Consider the following 24404-nt stretch of genomic DNA (forward strand, 5'->3'; position numbering starts at 1 on the left):
TTGGTTATGTAAATTTTGAAACACAGGGTTAATGCCATAGCTAGCTTATATATGTTTATATATGTATATGTGTAGTTGATAGTGTGGAAAAATTTTAGTACATTTTGAAGCTACACTAAATATGTATATATATTACATGTTTCATGTTGAAGAGCTTAATTAAAAGTGTTGAATATCCAAATGGAATAGCTTATTAATTATTAATTAAATCTATATTTTTTGGGCTGTTACGAAAGATCTTTATATATTTGTTTCCTTTATGCACGTAACGTATAAAATTATGTTTATTTTTTTACAGCAAAATTCACCAAAACAAATAGATTATAAAAAAGAAAAAAAAAACCCGAAAGGTCTAAAACCCTTGGAAAATCAATAAGTTTTTTGGATTGGTTTAGTTTGAAATTTCTAAAAGAATTTAAAAAAAAAATTAAATAAATGAAAACTCTGTTAAAATTTAACTTTTCTTGGAATATCCAATCTGAAGCTAGCTGTAAAGATTTATAAGAAATAATAGTAACAATTGATTTTCCTTTTTCGTAGTTATATATAGTTGCCATTGTCGAAATTAAACACGAACCACTTGATTGAAAACATGTCTTCTTGAATGTTCTCTTTCCTTATCTCACTCTGGAATTGTCATTATCTATTTTTCAACTACTTTTTCAACACCTAAACCGATTCTTCTCCAACTTGTCTCCTTCCATAGCCCAAAACTCTCTCTCACTGGTTTCTTCCTTCTTCTATTCCGATTAAAACACCTTTTAATATTCAGTCACTGTTCTTTTCAACTCCTCACTCCTGTATGTGTGAATTCCATCAACAACTCTTGTGAAGGTATATATTCTATATATTCCCTTACTGATTTTTCCCTGTCATGTGCTTGTTCGTCATCCTATAATCCAAATTAATATAGCTTAATCAGTTTCTTTATTTTTCTATATATATATATCTTAATTTCTTGCTTTCTTATATATATGTTATATGTGCAGAGAGTGCGAATGAATGAAGTGGTGGACCGTTGAACAGTTTGTTGACAGAAGATAGAGAGCACAGATGAACATACCCAAAAGGCTTTGTGTGTGTGCAGTTTTGTGCTCTCTGATCTTCTGTCAATGTACTCAGTTTCTCACCAACTCTTGTTAGTTTCTTGATTTCATATGAGAATTGAATACCCTTTGGTTTGATTTTCTTGAACATGCAAATTTCTCAATGAAAAAACTCAGGTAAGTACTTGCTGTATGTAAGCATACACATACACATATCTGTGTTGTTTGTGCTGCACAAACTGTGACACTGCATTCGAAAGCTATAAGAAAACACTCAAAATTTGTCTTTGCTTTTTCAGCAGTTTCTTTCTTGAATCATTGGCTGCATGATGATTTTGTTGTTTAGTTAACTATATTTATGTATAAAATATGAAGTGTTCACTCAACGCAGCACTGAGCAAGCAAAGCCCATTTTCACCTTCAGCAGTTGACTTGACTGAGTCAGATGTGCTTTGTGAGCGGTTAGAGTTGAAGTTTACCTAACACAGGTATTGTATACTTAATACATAACTATATCTTTTAATTACATAGACAAGAGTTTGAACCTGTGATTAAAATCTCTTAATAAGGTCTCAGAAAAGGTTAATTAGATGACAGAGTAATTAGCAACAAGAGAAAAGGGAGAGTTAAGGTAAATATATAGAATTGCTATCAGAGCCATAACCGGAATCTATGTATCTATCTATTTTATTCAGATGTTGTTGATATGATAGAACATATATGACAAATGATAAAATATATTTTATTTCATTCATTTCCGTACATTTTTTTTATTAAATGTAGATAAATCTTATTTGGATCTCATTTTTGTAGTTATGTTGAGTATTATTAAAAAGAAATATCAGTAGAAACTACAAAAATCTTCATGTTCATTGGTCTTGTTTTCCTTTTAATGTGACCCACTTGCCCTTTACTTAAAATAATATGCTAAAAATACTATAGGAGAGTGACATTCTAGCTTACAAATCAACCTGACTTATCAACAATATTGGCTTTAATGGAAACCTAGTATCTTCACATCTAGTTGTAATTTATTAACCAAATTTTCCTTTTTCTTGCTTTTTTAAGAATTTTTTCAGTAAAACTAGTTTAATACCGATCAAAGTGTTCCATACTGTCATCCTTTTAACTTAAAACATCAAAACTATGTGTTTATGAGATTACTTTATGTTATTCAATTTTTTTTTATTTATATATTTAATATAGATATTTTAACCCATACTTAAATTCATAACTGAGATATATAGTACAAACTTAGTTAAAAAAATGGGGGAGAAAAGAAACATATCAATGAGTTTATATTATAAATTGGGACATTGAGAAATTTGGATTCTTGACTAAATTTTTTTGTTTTTTCTCTCTACATTACCTTTAAAAATACACTGATTAACACTAATTTTAATGTTTTAAAATTTATTAAAAGAAATTATAATATTTCAACATCAATATATTTTAATGTTCAACATATGAAAGCACAAAAAAAAAGGAATCTAGACTCCATATTGGATAGCATATGTACTGTGTGAATGAATCCAAAATGTTTGAACAGGAAGGGTTGATATATCCATTGTATTTTGGTAGATTGCATGGAGAAATGTTTGTTTGTAACGGTGACTTTTGATGCTTTTCTAAACAGGTTGTTATTTAGGAGTTTTTCTATAGCTTAAAATTATATATATATATATATATATATATATATATATATATATATATATATATTATAAAAAATGGACTTTAAATCTAATATAATTTTATAAAATTAGTTTATAAACTTATCTATTATAAATTGGTCTTGATTTCTAACAATAAAAATATATATATATAGTTATAGGTTGAGAGAATCTTGAGAATGCGTTGGAGATTGAAGGGAAACAAAATTTAGCTGTCACAGCAGAAAAGTAAGGATACGTGCTCCCTGCTCACATCTATTTTGGACAAATTGGAAAAGCCTTGTCTTTTGTCCTTTCTCACTCCAAATTTGAAACTTCAACCTCTGCTTGTACTCCTCTTTTGGCCTCTTCCTCCATTTTTTTCTTTCAAGGTTTTGGTCTATCAGACTACAAAATATGCAACAGAATCTTTTATTATTTACAAATGCATAAACAATCATGCCAATTCACCAAACCCATGCACACACACAACTCTTTAATCTTCAAACTATTAAATACCCATTATTGCTTTCCCTCCACTCAAATCTACTCTAATATCATTTCTAATATTTTCCTAAGGCTGTTAAAAAAAATTAACCAAACTAAAGATAATGTATTTAGGAATGAAAATAAGTTCTTAGAGGGACATCTTTGCTTGTAAAATAGGTAACATGTAAGAGAAACTAAAACAATATAAATAACCATGAATAATGGTTGTGGGTATTTTAATTATCTTGTTCTTGAAAGAATGGATAATAATATCATGATATCTAACTTCCAATTAACCGTTATATGATAATAATTGTTAATTGAATTTTATTTGAGTATTTTAAAAAAATTAAGAAATGAATTTAAGTCTAATTCAATATTACAAAACCAAGTTATTAGCTGTATTCATCTATACATTTTAAATTTGTTTTATATCTGATCAATTGATGGATTTGCAACAAAAGTAAAATTATTGTAAAAGAAATATTCATCATTAAAAATTGTTTAAAATTTGATTTATATTTGTGATTAAGATTATGAAATTGAAGTTAGTTTAAAAAAAATTAAATATATACTTTGATGCAACTCATTTAAATTTGTTTTTCTTAACATTAAATTTGTTTTACATTAATGTTTTAATACCCAATTTTACTTGAATTTTATTTTTAAACTAGTTTTTTTATTCAGGTTTATATTTTTTTGAATAATTTATTTTAAAACAAAAAGTGTAAAAAATAACTGGTATAATATAAAATAGTTCATGTGTATTTTTTCACATATATGTTATGGGTAATCAAACGAGTAAGAGATCAAATTATTTTTTAGAAAAGTACTATCTATAATTACTCCTACTTGTCTTTTCTAGTTGTATTGGATATAAAGAAGAACACTGAATTATTTTTAAAGAAATTAAGGTGAAGTTCCTTTTAGTTTAGTCTTTAGTAATTCCTGAATAAAATTACTTATCTAAACTATAATTTACATATTTAGAAAACATGTTATAAAATAAGATTTATATTTTAATAACTAAATCAGTTCAGCTAGTTCAAAAGTGTAGCTTGATTTTATTCACTTAAATTATAATTCAGTTCAATAAATCTGAATAATTTTACAATTTAGTTTAATTCACTCTATTTCTAGATTTTAGTTTGATTTAAAATAGTTTATTTCAGATATTTTATTCCGTAACTATAATTGTATTAATTGGAAGAATAATCTCTATTAGTTAAGGGAACCATATTACTTAAATATTAACCTAAAACATCCATGATTTATACTTGTTTTTCAAAGGTTATTTTAGACCATACAATGCTCCTAAATTTAAATATCTCTCATATAATCATTATAATTCTAAGGTTAAGTTAACATTGCAATGTCAGTTCTAAATTAATTTTATGAATCTTATATTCAACTTATTTTTTTAGTAGTTTGATTTTTATTTTTTTCATTAATATGTCCCTTTTAAAACGTAACTCGTAAGCAATATTTGTTTTCATAATTCACAGGATTTTACTTAAGAAATCAATCATGTGTTTTAATAATAAATTTTATTAAATAATATTGGTTAAAATAAAATAACATTGAAAAACAATGAGGAGATGATGGAATATCTCTTGAAAGGAAATTTCTTCCTGCAATACCACGTTTTCTTCCTGCATGTCCACACTTTCTAAAAATCCAATTATATCCCTACTGAAATTAATAAAAATGGACAGCGTATGATTTTATATTTATTTTAATTATAGTTTTGGATTGGGTAACCCGTAATATAAATTTACATTATGAATTGTCTAACTCAAATTTGTAAGACAATTCAAAATATAAATTATATTTTAAATATATAAAATATATTTTAAATTTGTAAGAATGCACCTATGGGCCCACATATTCGATTTTCCTTTTTATCATAGGGGACTTCTTTCTATATCTCCATTGTTTTCTTATAATAGTTAATGACGTTTAAACAAAATTAAATATTTTATACTAAAACTTATTTTTTATTTATTCTACTACTATTTATCCTTAATTTTATGTATGATGTATGATGTCTAACTTATCTAGAAAATCTTTAGAATGAAATAAGCACAAGTGATAATGGAAAGTACTCTTCATATACCACACAAATCCTATCATTGAGGCTGGCAATTCCATCTAACCCGTACTAAAATTATTGTTCTAACCTTGGAATATAATATGCCATTAATAAATTTACGCCGGAATGGATTGAATAACTAGATAATGCAATACCTGATTTTGAATAGTATATGTTTTCTCGTTCATATGTGCAAATCTTTTCATGTATACATCTAGAGAATTTCTTTCTGCACAAGTATATGTTTTCTTCTTGCACTTTCATCTCTACTCAATGCCTTCGCATTGCTCTTGCCACACACCAACTACTACTACAAGGTATGTTTAATTGATTTTCTTCCAATTAATTTATTTTGCACTGATTAACTTTAGTTTACACCGATTAAATTTCATTTGCACCGATTAAATTTTGTTTGCACCGATTAAATTTTGCTTATGATTCAGTTTTGTGCAAGACTTGATGGATCTTAATGGTGACATTAAGTGTTCAATCTTGATTGCTTGAAACTCATAGTATATACAATTTTTTGGACGTTGCTCCCTACACCACCACTCCTTGCTCCCAGTACCTCTCCGTTTCTGGTTTGCCCTTGAGTCAAATTTAATTTAACGTTTGTCTTCTTCGTCGTTGTGCTTTTGCAGTCACTCTATGCCTCTGAAGGAATCTCCCACAATGGGCCTCTCACCGACGCAGAAACCACCTACATCAAGCAGCGCCAGCTTCTGTACTACAAGGACGAGTTCGGTGACAGAGGAGAAAAAGTAACCGTAGATCCCTCTTTCGAACGACCGTTTGAGAAATGCGAAATGGAAGCAGGACATTCTCTCTAATCCCAAAAGCCTCATGCTAGACTGGGTGGGGCCCGATGTCTGCAACTACACCTACGTCTTCTACGCTCAAGCACTTGACAACCCTAAGATCCGCACCGTCGTCGGAATCGACCTCAACCACGACGACATTGTCGGGTATGTCCCCGAGGAGCTCGACTTGCTCACTAACCTTACGCTCCTCCACATCAACACCAACCGCGTCTGCGGCACCGTGTCGCACAAGTGTGACAAGCTCAAACTCCTCTTCGAGTTGGATCTCAGCAACAACCAATTTGCCTGGAAGAGCTCCTTGGGGACCGTGTGTTGGAAGACAGTGCAGTATGTATTATTCCAGACACAAGACAATCCTCGTTGGAACATGGAACTTAAAAGCAACCAAATCCTACCCAAAACAGTGTAGGTTGTTTCCATAGTTTTGCTTCGCAATGTTATAGTCCCATTGCAACCACCAATTGTTAAATACACAACCCTCTTTCACTAACAATCACTACTCTCCGATGCCTCTTTCCAGAAAATTGCTTTCCACCGGAGCCCACCTCAACGATGCCGGACCTGATGACAGCACTCCGCCACGGCGGTTGACCAGGCAGAGGACGCTCCGCCACCTCAGCAACCATGACATTGGTTTCTCCCTCTTCCACTCCGCTGAATCTTTTTCTGCCTCGTTGGAGCCCCGCTACGCTTTCGAACACTGCTCCCTCTCTAATTTTCCACAACCGCTGCCTCTCCCTGAAGTGTCGTTGACCCATCGAGCCAAGTCAATCAATTCCAGTTCCGTACATCCTCCCTTCTCTGCTTCCTTAGAACATCCTAATTTTTCTTCTTCCGAGTAAACTTTGTTTCATCGTTCAAAATTCTTTGTACTCTAATTCAATTTACAAAATTGAAAACAAGCATGCAAGTATAGTAGAGGCTTTGAATTCTAAAGCTTGCCAACAAGCGCTTCCATGGCTGCATGCCGGCTGGAATCGGCAACATGAAGGGGTTGAACGAGATTATTCTGAAGAAAAACGCTTTCAGGTCGTGCTTCCCCGAGGAGATAGGGTTGCTGAAGAACTTGACGGTGTTCGATGTGAGCTTCAAACTGTTGTACTCGCCGTTGTACTTCCCCTGTTCCCCTCCGCCCCCACCGCCGGTGTACTCGCCTCCACCACCAGTGTACTCGCCGCCACCACCACCTCTAGTGTATTCGCTTCCTCCACACCAGGAATCAACAACATTGGAAGCAATGGGGAAGAGAAGAATGATCGAAAAGAAAGAGAAAGATGAAGAAAAACTCAAACGGAAATGGGAAGAGAAAAGAAAATACGTTAGAGATGTGGTGGTGGGGTGTAGGCGTGTAAAATTAGAGTTTTGAATATATTATAAAATCCTAAATGGTAAAAGTAATAAAATTTTATCAGAAGGATAATTTTGGAAATAAAAAAAAGGTTTAATACCCAATTTTATCCCTAGTTTGGTTGGAAAATCTCAATTTAGTCCCTCGTTAGAAAAGTAATTGAAATGGATCCTTTGTTGTAAATTTGTGAGTGAAGTTAGTCACTTCTGTTAAATATAAGCAAACGGAGTTAATGGGATGATGATGTGACAGTAGTTAGTGGTTACGTGTCAAAATGTAATTGTGTGCGTGCTTACGTGTTGGTGAATTAGAGAAGAAAGGGTTTTATTAGAAATTGGGTTTATTTTAATTGGGGATAAATTGGCAGCAGTTAGGGTTTTTAAGTAATTTTGTGCAATTCAATAGAAACAAAGTTAGGGCAACTGTTACAGAAATTGGGTTTTATTAGAAATTGGGGATAAATTGATTTAAGGGTGAATTGTGGCAAATTAGGGCATATTGGTTTGTGCGAAAGAAGAGAGAGTTGTTATCACATGAATCATTAACGTGAAGACAAAGATCATGTAGACATTGTTCTAGAGGGGATTTGGACGCGCATTCATGGAGATCGTGTTGGTGGGGTAAATTACGAAAAGCGGCATTCAAAGGTGCGTTTATGGTAGGTTTTGTTTTGTGTTTGGTTGCTTTCGGTGTGGTCCCCCCATAACTTTTTGATTTTTGTATGGTTTGTCTGTTTAGTGTCCCCCATTGTCGGTGCATTTGCTTGGTTTCTGTTGCGACATTGTGGTTGTGGTCTCCCCTGATAATGTGATATGATCATAAATGGGGCAACAATGAAGAGCTTTCAAAGTGACAACAAGCATAAAAAAGAGTAGAATAGGTTTCATAGGCGTGTATTTGCCTCTTTGATTTCTTTCTCTTAGTTCTTGTGAATAAACGCTTATAAACTCTTCTTTCTCTTTAAGAACAAGCAATGTGGGACTCTCCATGGCTTGGTCTTAAAAAGAAAAGAAGAGGAAATGGGCGTCCTAGGCGTGTAGCATTAGATAGCATAACTAGTTTTCATGTTTTGAACTATAGGAGAACTAGTTACCTTATAAACCCTTTGGAGTGGAGAGAATTGAGCATTGTGGGACTCAAAAGTCCCTAGAGGAACTGCAGCAGCTACTGGACGGCCTCCACACTCATAAGTCCCACATCTCCTAGATCTTGCATCCTAGCTCACTCCAAAGGTTATATAAGAAGGCTTAGGGGTCTCATTTTTGTACCTTACCTTGATTCAATGAATTTGAGTTGATTTGCACTTTTGCAATCCTCTTTGAGATAGAATTCTGTCTCTAGAGTCCCAAATTTGGGCAGACCTTATCTTGTTCAAGCAAGTGGCGATCCTCCTCTTGATGTTTATCTTGGAAGCTTGTTCAAGTGGCGCATCTCTAAATCATAAGTTTCCTTTTCCTTAATCTCTTCCATTTTTAATTTCTTTCCCATTCTCTTAAATGTCATTTAGTATATTCTCTCTAGGTATGCACTTCCCATCATGTGGTATCATGAGCCTTAGGTTTTTGATCTCTTAGGAATTGCATGTTGGAGTAGAATAGCTTAGATATGTTCATTTTCGCTGAGCCATTTTCTGTCTCGCCAGCCTCTACGTGAAAATACAGTCGACTTGTATGATTTAGTTTAGCTTCATTTCTAGTCCGTTTTCCATGCAATTTTTTTTTCAAAGTTTCGTCTGGATGTCTAGTTTTATGTACAATTTTTACTTTGTTCAAATTCGTTCTGTGTTGTTCCCAGTAAAATTTTTGCTCCACTATGTCAGTCCAGTGCTTACTGTTGTGTGACTTCTAATCTGTTTGCATTGTTTGCTTGTTGTTTGGTACTTATGGTGGCTGAATTTGATCTGTGGACGGTGCTAAGGCCTACCAATACTCTTAAGCAAGGATTAAACACTTCATATCACAGCTTGGAGGTGATTATCCGTAGCTGTCCAGAGCATTATACAAACAGTCATTTCTTCAAAACAGCAACAATGCTATTGGAGGTCTTCCACAAGTAGGTGTCCTATTTCCTTTTGTTTGTTTTTCCAGCTTATAATTCTTATCTTGGATGGCTTATTTGCGTCTTTCTTGCTTGCTTAGCTTTGATTTTGAGTCATATGTGTTTCCTCCTTAGGAGTTTTCTAGCAAATAATTCTTGAAATTGCACTTCTTAAGAGTCTTGTTGCATCTTGGTTCTTGTATGATGAATTGAGTTTGATAAACCTAGGATTTAAGTGTGTAGACTTTGCTTGTATGTTCTGTATTAGTAGAGGCGTTACTTACATCCAATTTTAGCTTTAATCAAATACACATACTTAATTAAATCCTCCTTGGCCGAGACTAGTGATATCAATTATGTATGATTAAAATAAAAATCAAACCAACACCAAATTTGGTTGTTGTTTTGTGCTAGTCTGGCTGAGAAGTTTGCCCACTGTTTTGGTGTGTTTGATAGCTAATTTTGCAGCCTCTTCTGTCATAAAATTACAGAATATATAGGTTTGAAGTTTGCCAAATTAATTCCATCCGTTGCTAGATCTTACTCTTCATGTATGCATAGAATTTTGGTGTGACTTGTTTCTTAGTTGTGTTAATTTTTCTTTCCTGTCTTGTTCATTTGTGCCACTGTTTTGCCTCCATTTTTCTTGTTGTTTTGTCTTCATAAAATCATTAGATTGCTGCCTCCTTTTTCTTTTTTGTGCCAAGTTTCTTGAGCTTTTAGGTTCCATTTTCATCATTTGTCTTGTAGTTTTCATTCATTCTTTGGCTTCTACCATGTGCTGTCTTGATTTGGCTTCTTTGCATTGAGGGTGGATTGTACATCTTTCCATTTGCTTTGGACTTGAGTTGGTGCTCTCAAAGTGGACTTGTGAGACATTACTATTTTGAAAGAAGAGTGCATGTGAGTAGAGTGATCTTGCTTTGTTTCACTAAAACCGTGAGTCTTGAGCCTAAATTTTTGGTGCTATTGGAGTGAACCTTGGCTGCTGTTTGCGCGACTTTTGTTGTTGTTTTAATATTGTTTCTAACTTGTTTTGTTTTGAAAGTGTTGTTGCTGTTTGCATTAGAACACCATGTCTGCAGGTTCAAGCAATTCTTCTTCCACTAGAAGTAGCCATCAAGAAAGTGCCTCTAGCAAACTTGACTGGATAAAGGCCTTTCAACAAAAGCAACATAAACTTGACTCCATTAGTAAACGGCTGGACAAGGACGCGAAAGCAAAAGGGGAGCAACCTCATGGTCATGATCATGGTTTCTACAAGAAGAAGCAAGAAGCTAGAACCGTAAATGTATACCTTCCTTCGCCAAAGAAGCATCCAGAAGATAAAGTTATGGACCAAGGCCTTACACTACCAAAGTTGAACTTGCCTACTTTCAAAGGGGAAGCCAAGCCGTCTATTTTTCTAGATTGGATAGCTAAAGTAGACCAAATTTTTGATTTGTATAGTGTAAATGGACCTTTGCGTGTAAAGTTAGCTTGTTTAGCTTTAGAGGGATACGCCAAACAATGGCTAAATAAGAGATATTTAACCATGGCCTCACCCGCGAGTACATGGGAACATTGCAGGGACATTTTGTACCAACGTTTCGTACCTCCATACTACCATAGGGACCTCTTGATTAAGCTCCAACGACTTACTCAAGGTAGACGAAGTGTGGAGGAGTATGCTCGTGAGCTCGAAGTTCTCCTACATCATACTAACCTTAAAGAAAATGATCATGCAAAAATAGTTAGATTTATTAGTGGACTTAATAGCAACATCCAAGATATAATTGAATTCCATGATGATGAGACTTTAGATGTAGTGGTTCATAGAGCCATGAAAGTAGAGAAGAAACTCTTGAAAAAAGAAGCTTGTCACAACAAATTTTCCAAATCTTCAAGAGATGTTTTCTACAAATCCTCATCATCAAAGGATAAAACCAAGGATGTTTCTAAGGAGCCCACTAACAAATCGTTTCCTCATTCTTCTTCTAACCATTTCTCTTCCTCACCTAAATCTCCTTCTAGACCAAGTCACATTAAATGTTTTAAATGTTTAGGACATGGTCATATAGCCTCTGCTTGCCCCACCAAAAAGGCAACATGCATTGAGGGTGAAGTAATTATGACTAATGAGTCTACCTCTTCCTTAACTTCACCAACCTATAGCTCTTCTTCCTCATCAAGTGATGCCAAAGAGAAGGTCATGCTTACTTGTTTAAATGAAGAAAGAAAAGAAAGAGGAGAGAGTAAAAGAAGAGATTGAGAGAAAAGAAAGAGAGGAGAGAGAAAAGAAAGAAAAAGAAGAACTTGTGAGAGAAATGGAGAAGGACAAAGTCTTAGTCAAAAAGGAAGTGTTACTGAAGGCACCATCCACTCCCATCATTCAAATAGATCTAAACCATGACAGGGGAGTTTTTCAATCATTCTACTTTTCTCCTTTTACTAAGTTTTCTTTCTTTGTTCCAAAAATATTTTGCACAACTCTTTCACCTCCCTCTTTCCTTCTTTCCAAATATTCCATAAACATTTGTGAAACATATCATGAGTTAGTGTTACCCCTTTGGTTCCATTCAACTCAAGACAAAAATAATTTTTTCTCTAAAAATGGTCTCCTAGTTTTCACCACTAAATGCAATAAAAATATCAGGAGACTTTCTTTTACTATTACTTGTTTATATACATTTATTAGTCAACATAAATTCATTCACAAAATGTTTAATGATTTTTGCAGGTTGACATTTGATCCAGGAGGAGTTGCTTTGGTTTATACACGAAATAAGTCACTAATCTCTCTTTGTTGCAGGTTTTTCAAGATTCGCGGTCGAATCCTCTCCAACCTCGGGAGGATGATATGATCATAAATGGGGCAACAATGAAGAGCTTTCAAAGTGACAACAAGCATAAAAAAGAGTAGAATAGGTTTCATAGGCGTGTATTTGCCTCTTTGATTTCTTTCTCTTAATTCTTGTGAATAAACACTTATAAACTCTTCTTTCTCTTTAAGAACAAGCAATGTGGGACTCTCCATGGCTTGGTCTTAAAAAGAAAAGAAGAGGAAATGGGCGTCCTAGGCGTGTAGCATTAGATAGCATAACTAGTTTTCATGTTTTGAACTATAGGAGAACTAGTTACCTTATAAACCCTTTGGAGTGGAGAGAATTGAGCATTGTGGGACTCAAAAGTCCCTAGAGGAACTGCAGCAGCTGTTGGACGGCCTCCACACTCATAAGTCCCACATCTCCTAGATCTTGCATCCTAGCTCACTCCAAAGGTTATATAAGAAGGCTTAGGGGTCTCCTTTTTGTACCTTACCTTGATTCAATGAATTTGAGTTGATTTGCACTTTTGCAATCCTCTTTGAGATAGAATTCTGTCTCTAAAGTCCCAAATTTGGACAGACCTTATCTTGTTCAAGCAAGTGGCGGTCCTCCTCTTGATGCTTATCTTGGAAGGTTGTTCAAGTGGCGCATCTTCAAATCATAAGTTTCCTCTTCCTTAATCTCTTCCATTTTTAATTTCTTTCCCATTCTCTTAAATGTCATTTAGTATATTCTCTCTAGGTATGCATTTCCCCATCATAGTGTGTGGTATTGTGTTGTGCCATATGCTTTGTTTATTGTGGTAAATGTGCTTTTGCTTTGTTTGACTTGTTAATGGTCTGTATAGTGGTATGTTTATGCTTTGTTTTTTGCTTAGATAACATTTGGGTTAAGGGTTAAGCATAGATTAACTGTGAACAATTTTTATATTAGATAATATGGCCAACTCAGACATTGAAGTCGTGTTTCACCATGGAGGGAAATTTGAGAATAATGGGACATTCAGATATCACTATGGTCAAACCACAACTTTAAAAATAGACCCTGATCGATGGAGTTATTTTGAAATATTAAGCATTCTAAAGGAGATGGGTTATAGGAATGTAAAGGAGTTATGGTATTCATTGGGTCGTGGTCCTGTATTAGAAGATTGTTTGGAACCTTTATTTGATGACAAAGGTGCTTGTCATGTGATCAATATTGCTATGTTGAATGGTGAAGCTCACCTTTATGTTATACACATAGTGTGTGAACCTCAGTATCTTCTAGAGTTGAAATATTTTTTTGAACCCCAAATTGATAACCTAGTGGTGAAGGACAAGTTGAGAAAGAGAGTGCTGAAAAGCAAGTTGAGATAGAGGTTGGTGAAGTAGATGTTGAGGCAGTGGGTGAAGCAGAGGTTCAAACAGTAGCACTTGAGATAGAAGTTGAGGTTGAGGTAGTGGGTGATGTAGAGGCTATGGTAGAAGTTCAGACAGAGGCAGTGATTGATGTACAGCCTCAGGTAGAACCTGAATTACAAGTAGCCCTAGAATTGATAGAAGTTGAGGTTGATGTAGTGTCTGATGTACAAGGTGTGGTAGAAGTACAAACAGAGGCAGTGGTTGATGTACAACCTCAAGTAGAACCTGAATTAGACGTAGCAGGTGAGGTAGAAGTTGAGGTTGATGTATTGGCTAATGTATGAGCTGTGGTAGAATTACAAACAGAGGCAGTGGTTGATGTACAGCCTGAGGGAGAAGTTGAGGTAGAGGATGATGGTGTGAAGGCATAGGGTGAGGCAGAGAGTGAGTCAGATGCTGAGGGAAACATGCATGTTGGTGTGAATGTAGACGGGCAGTCTGATGTAGAGGGGCAGGTAGAGGGTAATGGTGTGCAAGGACAACGTCGGGGTGATGTAGAAGCTGATGAGTATGATGTTAGAAGTGTGAATGGGTCCGAAGAGGATGTATTGACTGACCATGGAGATGAAGTGGGATTTGATATATTTGAAGCTATTAATCAAGTTCAATTTGGTGGACCTAGGGGTTTATCTGATAGTGATTGGGAATCCGAGAGTTTGAACAGTGTTCTGGAAAGTGAGAACACAGATGATGATAGGGATGGGTATGGAGATTTTGGTGTTTTTTCAATTCCCAAAAGTATGGAACAATATAAATGGGAAGTGGGCACGTACTTCACTGAGAAAAAAGATTTTACAGAAGCTATAAGATCGTATGGAGTAGAGAATGGTAGAAAATTAAAAGTTTATAAAAATGACAAAAGAAGAGTACGTGTCAGATGTTGTGGGGCAAAAGGGAAATGTCCTTGGAATGCATATTGTGCATATAAGACAACTGAAAATACATGGCAGCTAAGGAAAATTATAGACAAGCACACATGCAGTAGAGAATTTAACATTCGTGTAATGACTTCAAAATGGTTGAGTGGGAGGTTAGAGAAGACTATAAAAGAGAATCCCAATATTAATTTGTATAACCTCCATAACAAAGTTTCTAAGAAGTGGAACATTGGTGTTTCTCAGTCCACAACCTACAGGGCAAAAGCAATGGCTTTTAAACAAATAGAAGGTGATTTTAAAGAACAATATAGAAGAGTGTATGACTATGCCAATGAGTTGCTTCGGTCAAATCCTGGTTCAACTGTCAAAGTTAATGTTGAACCTAATGAGGACACTCCAATTTTCAAGAGACTATATGTGTGTTTGAAGGCCTGTAAGGACAGCTTCGTGTAATGTAGGCCTATTATAGGTTTGGATGGTTGTTTCTTAAAAGGAAAATATGGAGGTGAGTTGTTAACTGCAGTAGCAAGATATGGGAATGACCAAATGTGTCCTTTGGCATATACTGTTGTGGAGGTGGAGAATAAGGACAGTTGGGGTTGGTTTTTACAATTGTTCATTGATGATCTTGGTGGTGTGGAGCTTTCTTCAACCATTACATTTATTTCAGATCAACAAAAAGTGAGTAACATAGCCCATTGCATTTTTTTTATCTTTTAAACCTTCGTGTGTTTTATTTTAACTTGTATACCTTTATGCTTTTACTTGAATAGGGACTTTTACCAGCATTACAAGAACTTCTTCCTGGTGTGGAGCAAAGGTTTTGTGTGCGCCACATTTATGCTAATTTCAGGAAGAGGTTTCTTGGCCAAATTATAAAACGTCTATTATGGAAGGCAACAACATTAACACACCCTCAAAGATGGGAGGTAGTGATGAGAGAAATTAAAGAGGTGAATCCAGATGCCTTTAAATACTTACTAGCCATTCCACTAAGGTATGTCAATCCAGATGCCTTTAAAATTCATTGTTCCTATTTACTTTTGTTTGTTTTCGTAGCTGATATTTTTCACTTCTTATTTGCTTAAGTAGATTTTGGTCACGGTCAAGGTTTACGAGTAATGCTGTTTGTGACACCTTAGTGAATAATATGTCTGAAGCATTTAATAGTGTAATATTACATGCAAGAGGTAAGTCCATCATCACAATGATGGAAGACATTCGTATGTACCTCATGAAGAGATGGGCAACAAATAGACACAAAATAACTACATATGAAGGTAGTCTTTGCCCAAAGATTAAAAACAGATTTGAAAAGGAATTGCACTTGACTAAATATTGGATACCTAGGTATGTCGACATGACTACATTACCATATGGACTTCTTTATGTATTCAATTTTGTACTATAAATACTGATTTCTTTTTTTATCATTGTAGTTGGTCAGGACAAAAAAATGTTGAGGTCAGACACATTTCAATGATGAGTGACAAGTATGTGGTTGACATATATAAACTGGAATGTAGTTGCAGAAAGTGGACTTTAACAGCCATCCCATGCTGTCATGCACTAGCTGCCATGACATTTATCAACATCAATGGAGAAGACTACGTCCCACATTGGTTTACAAAGTCAACATACCAAGAAACATACATTCCAATCATATACCCTGTCAATGGTCCTCAGCTATGGGAAATGACTTCTCAGCTTGATGTTTTGCCTCCAGCTAAAAGAGTGTTGCCTGGTAGACCAAAAAGAAAAGAAGGCTAGAGGCTTGGGAGCTAAAGAAGGATGATACACAACTCAAGCAAAATGGAACTCGTAAGAGATGTTCCATACATAGACAACTTGGTCATAAAACAAATAGTTGTCCACAAGCTCCTCCAACAAACCAAAGTCAATATCAATCAACTCAGCAACCTCAAACCCAAGTTGAACAAAGTCAGCCAACTACTGGACCAAGTCAGCTTACTCAATGCGTATTGGAACAAACTCAGCCATCTACAACACAAGTTTAAAAGTGATTTAGAACTGACTTTATGTTTAGGTTAAGTATGTTTAGCTTAAGTGATGGCTATTTTGTAAACCTTGACATGTATTTTGAGACCAATTTTGAATTGGATATTTTGTAAACTGTCAGACGTGCATTTGAAGTCCACTTTGTAATCTCAATGACAGATTTTCTTTTCATTATGATGTAATTATGAATAGATGTGCATTATCAACTTGAACAGAGTCTTGTATAATTTATTCACAGTAAAGTGTAGTGGATTTGTTCTTGAATTATCATACAAACAATGACACTGTCTAAAAAGTTCCTTACAGTGACACTGTCTAAAAAGTCCCTTATTATACACAAATCTCTTTTTGATTTCGTCTTGCTTTAGTCCAATGCAATTTCAGAAGCCACTTCCTCATTTTATTGTCAGTTACACACCACTTCCTCATTTTATGTTCTATATATCAAACAAAATGTAAATTGAAACCATAATTTCAAATGCTTCAATTCAGATTTCACATTCATTTCAAAACATCATATTACAATTTGCCCAAAGTGCTCTTCACATAAACTGTCTAATAGAACACATCATGGACTTTTAAACAAAATACATACAAGAATGATGTTAATGAATCCTAGAAAACATATCATTGATATTAACATCTTCTCCCTTTTCTGACAATCCCTAACACATTTCTCGAGGCTATTAATCTTCTCCTTTGCCAAGCAATAGTACTAGCATCATCATCTACATAATCTTCATTACGCCATTTAAAGAAATTGCATCCTTGAAGTTCTTTATTTCTTGTCCGCTGTTCAAAGTATCCAACCACAAAAATTTCATTAATAAACAAAAAAAATTATCATAAACATTAAACTACGAACCTTGTAATTAGGGCAGCCCCAGAATTGTTTCCCCTCGTTCTTAACTATTTTTGTCACTCTCAACACAGCAGCCTCCCCACAATTGCATATTTGGCTTCCAACAAATCGTCTAGATGAACCACCACGAGAGCTCTCCCATGAGCAAGACTAACAACCTTGATTCGAAGACATTGTGAAGCCCAAAGCGAGACAACCACAAACCACGAACCACTAAGCCAAGCAATTGCGAAAGAGGGAAGAACAACTCGCCAACCACGAACCACCGCCAAGTACTAAGCTAAGCACAACCCGTAAACAACAACAACACAAATGAGAAGAAGTCCAACAAGAAGAAGAACACCCACCACTGTTCTGTGTTCGCAATCTACGTGAAGAACTCCAACTGCCTTAACTTTGTTTCTATTGAATTGCACAAAATTACTTAAAAACCCTAACTGCTGCCAATTTATCCCCAATTAAAATAAACTCAATTTCTAATAAAACCCTTTCTTCTCTAATTCACCAACACGTAAGCACGCACACAATTACATTTTGACACGTAACCACTACTGTCACGTCATCATCCCATTAACTTCGTTTGCTTATATTTAACGGAAAGGACTAACTTGACTCACAAATTTACAACTAAGGATCTATTTCAATTACTTATCTAACGAGGGACTAAATTGATATTTCCCAACCAAACTGGGGACAAAATTGGGTATTAAACCTAAAAAAAATTGGGGAGGTGGAAGGAGCAAGGGTGGCGGTGGAAGGAGCAACATTCACAATTTTTTTATGTGTTGGAATCGTTTTTGGTATTTCAGGTGTGGTAATATTGTAAAAACAAATTAATTTTTTTAAAAAAATGGTCATTGGTTTAAGAGAGGTTCGACGTCAAAATTGACGTCCGGAGAAGGGGATCTGACGTCAAATTGACGTCTTCCTATAAGACATCGAATCTAGATTAGAGGTTGAATATCGAAAATATAAGACGTCAAAAGTTTTTTTTACAATAGTAATTTGACGTTGTTTTAAAATTTACATGACGAATTATACAATATATAATTTTGTATTATAAATTAAATGATTTGGAATTAATCAAATTTCAATTATCTTTTAAATGTACATTAAAATTATATAATTTAAAATATAAATTTGTATTATGGATTACCTAATGTATTTTACATTAGGATTGTAGGATCAGATAGGATTATGTAATTGGAATATCTACAATTTGTAATGTCCAAAACTATATAATTAGAGTAGGCGAGAATTTTGGAATTTTAAAAATATGGGTACAAGAACAAAACGTGAGAGTGAAGAAAGAAAAAAAACTTACTAGAAGTGTTTACTTGAGTTTTAAAAATTGATTTTTTACCCAATTTATAATTCCTTTGTCTAATTTTAATAAATGTAATTTTTATAGTATAAATTCATATTATTATATTAGCTAAGTTTAACATACTATACATTTTAAAATTATAATATTTTAATTTTATATTTGACTCAAACAATCAAACATTTCAACTTGCAACGATTCAACTTCAACAATTGTGTTCTACGGCATATCATACCTCTTTTTTTGTTTTCAAATTTTGTATCCTTTGACAAGAATAAAAAACTTTTACCATGGACGGCAACTACCACAAGCTTTTAAAAGAAGTATATTTTGTGCTTGATATTGTTTGCAGATATACTTTATTCTTGTTATATTTAAATTTATTAATTAAAACGCTATTTGTAACATCCCAAAATTTATACAGTCAGCAACTATATAATAGAATATTAACATGTATTAATATGATAAAACAGTTTTACAATTAAAATAGAGCAGTGTGCAAAAATGGCCGAACGGCCTTACATATACACACGAAATAACGAGCGTTCACAAAAGAGTGAGAACGAACGGTTTACAAAACAATGACCGAACGTCCAACTATTTACAACCAGAAAAAGAGCGCTCGCTCACAGCCACTCGCTCTACTAACTAAGCTAACTAAAACCGAACGCCTCTACTGTTCGGCCTTCACTTCCACGTCTACTAGATTTTCTTCAATCAGAATTTCTTCTTCAAGCGCTTGCTCCAGAGAAGCATCTCCATCTGCTCACATCCACACGGATGATCATTGCAAGGACATGACGGATATACATATACAGACAACACAATGGAAAATGCAAGGGTAAGCTTATTGAATTTAATTCAAGTCAACAGATATTTCATACTTATCAAATCCAGAAAGTACATTCACAACATATACATTCAATTCATACATAAATTTCATCCAAAATCCTGATGCTAGACAGACCGTCCGGACTGTATGAATCCTGTGTAGCTAAGGCGTCCGTGCACTCAGGTGGGGTAACTGGAATGCTCATCAGTAGCCACCTGAGGTTAGTCTGTTCTGTCCAAGTTACAGTTATGGACTAGACCTCCTGCCATTCCCACGCATGACATACTCCTCTCTACTTGAGAACGAGCACTCACGGAATATCAGGATGAACCACCATCTAAGCTTACCACGTTCATACTTACAAATCTCAATTTCCAACCAAGAGTCGTTCCTCCCTGGAACGCTCGTTCAAATTCCACAATCACAATTCCAGTTTTCATAGTGTTCACACATCTTAATTCTTCCTCTTAAATACATTTTCATTCTATGTTCCACTTTCATAAAAAGACGAACGTTCAATCCTCTTCATAACGAGGACGAACGTCAAAAGCGAGACCGAAAGGACTTCATTTACAAAGGAATAAAGCTAACTCATCTTTCATGACGAACGTTATTAAAGTTGAATCAGTTAAATGAACTGATCCTAGAACAATTCAAATTATACTTAGAAGATTTCACTTGACAAAATTTCAGATTCAATTCAACTGAAAGCAGATAAAATATGAGTACTAAATGTACTAAGTACCATTTAGTTGGAATAACCGCTTGCCAGTAAATGACCGAACGCGATACGCAATTTACTGAATTTTAGGACGAACGCTATTTTAAGTTTATGGACGAACGCTATTTCAATTCAGGACGAACGCTATTACCGCTCGTTGATAATTACGGAAGGAACGAACGTTCGGTATAGGACCGAGCGTTCTTTACCACATACGAATTTGGACGAGCGTTCGGTATAAGACCGAGCGCTACTTAGGACGTACGCTTTGGGTCGAGACCCATAGCTAATTCAATACATTTGAAATAAGATTTTTCATAAGTTATAATGTTGAAGTTACATTTGGAACAATATGACTAAGTGTTTAAATATATTCTCAGGCTTCTCAAATTTCTCACAAACACTCAGGGTATTTACGTTTGGCCGAACGCGCAAACGTAAGGCTAATATAAGAGGGCGTTCGTCCTCAAAGAGAATCCTTCCCAAATGAAAGGGTTCAACTACTACAAAGAATTTACTTAGGACTACCGAACGGTCAAAGACCGTTTCGATAACGAACGTTCATTTTCATATGATTTTCATAATCAATTTCAACATACAGTAACCATATTTTTCAGTATAAACTTTCATGCATTTAATCACTCATATCATGGCACAAATTCATACTTCTTCATACATCATCTCATCATACAACTCATTTTTCAATTTAATCCAACCATAGCACATTTCATCATTTACACGCATCATTTCAGAATCATATTCGCATACCAAAATACAATATCATGAATCATACATTCAAGCAACACTTAAACGCACATGCAGTACAACACAATCACATGAATTAAATCTAATAAGCTTCCCTTACCCGGACTTAGCAGTGTGCGTTCTAAAAGTGAGTTGTTTCTACTCGTCCAAAGGTGGCTTTCTATTCTCAAGGTTCCTCTTAAACTCTTCAACTAAAAATTAACAAAAAGAAAACGAAAGAACTGAGTTTACACCCATGCATGCAGCTGGATCAGGGTTTGTAGTAAATCCAGAAACGATCGCCCAAGGAAACTTACCAGAACTGGAAGTGGTTCGGTCCAAAATGAAGCTCACGTCGCAGTGGTCGTTCTCACGGTGCTGAAACGTGAACGGAGTAGAGAATGGTGAGTTACAGAAGAGAGAAGAGGAGGGGTTCTAGAGAGAAGAAGGAGAAAATGGAGGTTTGGATTTTCTGAGGAAGATGAAGGTGCACGCAGGGAAAGGGAAGAGTGTTTCAGAAAACTTAATTTTCTTCCCAAGTCAAACGGACGATCCCTCCTGCAATGACACCTGGCTTCCAAATTAAATTCAGAACCTTCTAATTTGACACATGGCAAAGAGGGGTCAGGGAATGTGAGTACGTTTTAATGGCACTACACGTGGAGCGTGGGCGCATTTATGGCAGCACAGTGGTGACTCAGCACACACATTAATGGGACGTGACACTATTACTTTTAATATATATATATATATATATATATATATATATATATATATATATATATATATATATATATATATATATATATATATATATTAAAATAGATTAATTTAATTTAATTATCAAAAGCATCTATTTGTTATGAGCATTTAATCTAAGATAATTTAGCTTTAAAACTTATAAATTAAATTTAGCATAATATATTTAAAAAAAAAGTATTTTGGTATATAAGTTACAGCCTAAAACATGTTAAAAAATAATTATATCGGGTATCGTAACCCATAAATAAAGAAAAAAAACAAAAAATTTTATTTCATTTTAAATTCTTGTACGTTAAAAATTATATAAGAGGGGCATTCCGAGAATTGAACTCGGGACCTCTCGCACCCTAAGCGAGAATCATACCACTAGACCAAATGCCCACATTTGCTTCATGCTTTTGATAGATTCATATTTATCTCTTTATACGACACTACTATTGAATTTGTTTTAATTGTATAGTTTGGTAAATATGTAATTTTGGTTCTTATGAATCACAATTAATATACACGTTGAAATTTTAATTTAGATGTTTAACTTAAAATCATTGATTTTACAAAACTAAATGCTTCTATTTTAATTTAAAAAGGTAAAGTTACATATTAGAATATCGAAATTATATTTAAGTGATTAAAAAAAAATACAATATTAAGTCACTTAAGGTGTTCAAAATATAACTGCCAAGATATAAATAATAATTTACATTATTAGATACAAGTTTAAATTTAAGATTTTTATCAAAACCATCATAACAAATAATATCATATTTAAATGTGTCTAAAAATATTATTTAGTGTGTAACATATTTTATAAATATATATAAGACTGAAACATTGTGCTAGAAAGAAGTGTTTCAAATGTAAACTAGTACTAGATACAAGTTTAATAAAGTGCTAGACCCGTACAAAGAAGGATTAAATGCAGTCTATAAGATGAAGCAACGCAAGTGAATGAAGATTAGACATATTTATTAAGTAATAAGAGTATACATTACTCAAAGAGTAGGAAAATTTGGTTGAGAAGACTAAATCCTAGGTGTAGCATGTAGATGAAACTAGTTGGAATTATATCATGCAAGTTCATTAATAGACGAAGCTAAGATGTCAAACTCACAAATGGGATAACATACCCTTGAAGCAAGTTGACTAAGTTTCCAAAGATGATCTTGACAGAGGAATCATAGAAAAAAGAAATTTATAAATAAATTACATAAACAAAAGACATAAAGAAGAAAAGAACAAATTTATTACTAATGGAAGAAAGAATCATCCTTCTATATGTCATTTCGTTTTTTTTCAATTTGATTTAAATTTTATTTTAAAACTATTATTACTCAAGATAGAGAGAATTAGTTAAAAAATAGAATTAGTTTTTCAAGATAGAGTGATTTTATGTAAATCATATTTTTCCTTTATATGAAATAGTTGAATTGTTGATAGAGATCAAAGAGAGATTCACATGTAAAAGAACTTTCAATACTCAAGTGAGTAAAAGCATAAGAAAATAAATGAGTGTAAAAGTACGAGAATTGAAATAGTACTCCCTCTAGAGTTACGTTGTGTGTACATAAGTGTTTTCGGAATTTGGCTTAAATGTGTAAAAGATATAAAAAAAACAAATAAAATGTATTTTCACAATCCTTTTATGGAGGTTTTATTTTCATAATTTAAAAATATTTTCATCTTTCAATCTTTTTAAGACATATTTTAACGACAAAATCATGAAAGAATTTTCAGACAATAAATAGATAATGTTTTAGATGCATATCCAAATGATATTATCTCAAGAAACTTGCACTAGTGTAGAATTGAGCTTTAACGTCATCCCGTAGACGTCAGACCACAAAATAACAAACGTAAATTATTGACCGGTGGCATTTTCGTAAATAAGTAGACATATAGACGTCTGTTAGGCGGGGCCCCGGCGTCTATAATATTATAGACGCCGGGTCCCCCTTAAAAGACGTACATATGGTTGATAGGTAGGTGAAAAGTCATTTTTTTCAGCCTTAGCGACGTCTGATCCCGCCACCCCGACGTCTATATTCCGATTATAGACGTCGGTGCCCCTCCCAACGGACGTGTATATGTTTGACAGGTAGATGAAAAGTTATTTTTTTTCGTCATGCCGACGTCGGATCACGTCATCCGATGTCTAAATGGCTTGATGAAAAGTTGTTTTGGACGTCATATTAGTGAGGGCCCCGACGTCTAGGCCAGAATAGACGTCGGTTCACCTCGGGAGCCGACGTCTAACTGTTAAATCAAACTCGCGGTTATGAGCACCACTTCATCGTCTTCCCTCTCACCTTTTCTCTCCGCGGCATTGCTTTTCCAGGTGCGCTTTTGTCTCTTTTGAACCGTTTAAACGTACTTTTATTCCGATTATATTATTCTTTGCTTGATTATCTTTCACTTGAACCGATTAAAATGAGTTTTTGTTGGGTTTTGGTGCATTTTTTTCTCGTGTCTTTGGATAGCGTTGTACCACATTCTCTCTTTGCTAGTTTCCTCGTAAGAAAAGCTTGCGTCTTTTGGATGTCTTATAGCATTTCAACCCAAAACCGAACTTC

General features: G+C 34.3%; 2 protein-coding genes, 1 long non-coding RNA gene and 1 other non-coding gene across 4 annotated transcripts; 3 read left to right on the forward strand and 1 right to left on the reverse strand.

Annotated features, from left to right (window-relative positions):
• Nucleotides 1-593: 593 nt before the first annotated feature.
• Nucleotides 594-3170, forward strand: LOC148200340 (uncharacterized). The gene is made up of 3 exons (XR_015786283.1): nt 594-834; nt 990-1534; nt 2872-3170. It is a non-coding gene; the product is annotated as an uncharacterized LOC148200340 (long non-coding RNA).
• A 2258-nt stretch (nt 3171-5428) lies between these two features.
• On the forward strand, nt 5429-11878 carry LOC124848871 (uncharacterized). Its single transcript, XM_088112137.1, has 2 exons — nt 5429-5593; nt 5918-11878. Exon 2 carries the CDS (start codon nt 10558-10560, stop codon nt 11731-11733), a length of 1176 nt encoding a protein of 391 aa, XP_087968263.1. The 5' UTR covers nt 5429-5593; nt 5918-10557; the 3' UTR covers nt 11734-11878.
• A 3238-nt stretch (nt 11879-15116) lies between these two features.
• On the forward strand, nt 15117-16340 carry LOC124832159 (uncharacterized). The gene is made up of 3 exons (XM_088112906.1): nt 15117-15251; nt 15344-15567; nt 16010-16340. Exons 1-3 carry the CDS (start codon nt 15117-15119, stop codon nt 16338-16340), a joined length of 690 nt encoding a protein of 229 aa, XP_087969032.1.
• A 5803-nt stretch (nt 16341-22143) lies between these two features.
• On the reverse strand, nt 22144-22215 carry TRNAP-AGG (transfer RNA proline (anticodon AGG)). Its single transcript has one exon. It is a non-coding gene; the product is annotated as a tRNA-Pro (tRNA).
• Between the last annotated feature and the right edge of the window lie 2189 nt (nt 22216-24404).

This window comes from Vigna umbellata, chromosome 4 (genome assembly GCF_029865625.1).
Source record: "Vigna umbellata cultivar VRB3 chromosome 4, Vumbellata_1.0, whole genome shotgun sequence".
In the NCBI taxonomy this organism is placed as follows: domain Eukaryota; kingdom Viridiplantae; phylum Streptophyta; class Magnoliopsida; order Fabales; family Fabaceae; genus Vigna; species Vigna umbellata.

What these genes read in the sequence shown, in the direction of transcription:
- LOC124848871 (XM_088112137.1), top strand. Translation starts at nt 10,558, where the DNA reads ATGTCTGCAGGTTCAAGCAATTCTTCTTCCACTAGAAGTAGCCATCAA.
- LOC124832159 (XM_088112906.1), top strand. Translation starts at nt 15,117, where the DNA reads ATGTGTCCTTTGGCATATACTGTTGTGGAGGTGGAGAATAAGGACAGT. An exon ending in TTATTTCAGATCAACAAAAA is followed by an intron (nt 15,252 to 15,343) that starts GTGAGTAACATA and finishes TTACTTGAATAG; the next exon opens with GGACTTTTACCAGCATTACA. An exon ending in TTACTAGCCATTCCACTAAG is followed by an intron (nt 15,568 to 16,009) that starts GTATGTCAATCC and finishes TTATCATTGTAG; the next exon opens with TTGGTCAGGACAAAAAAATG.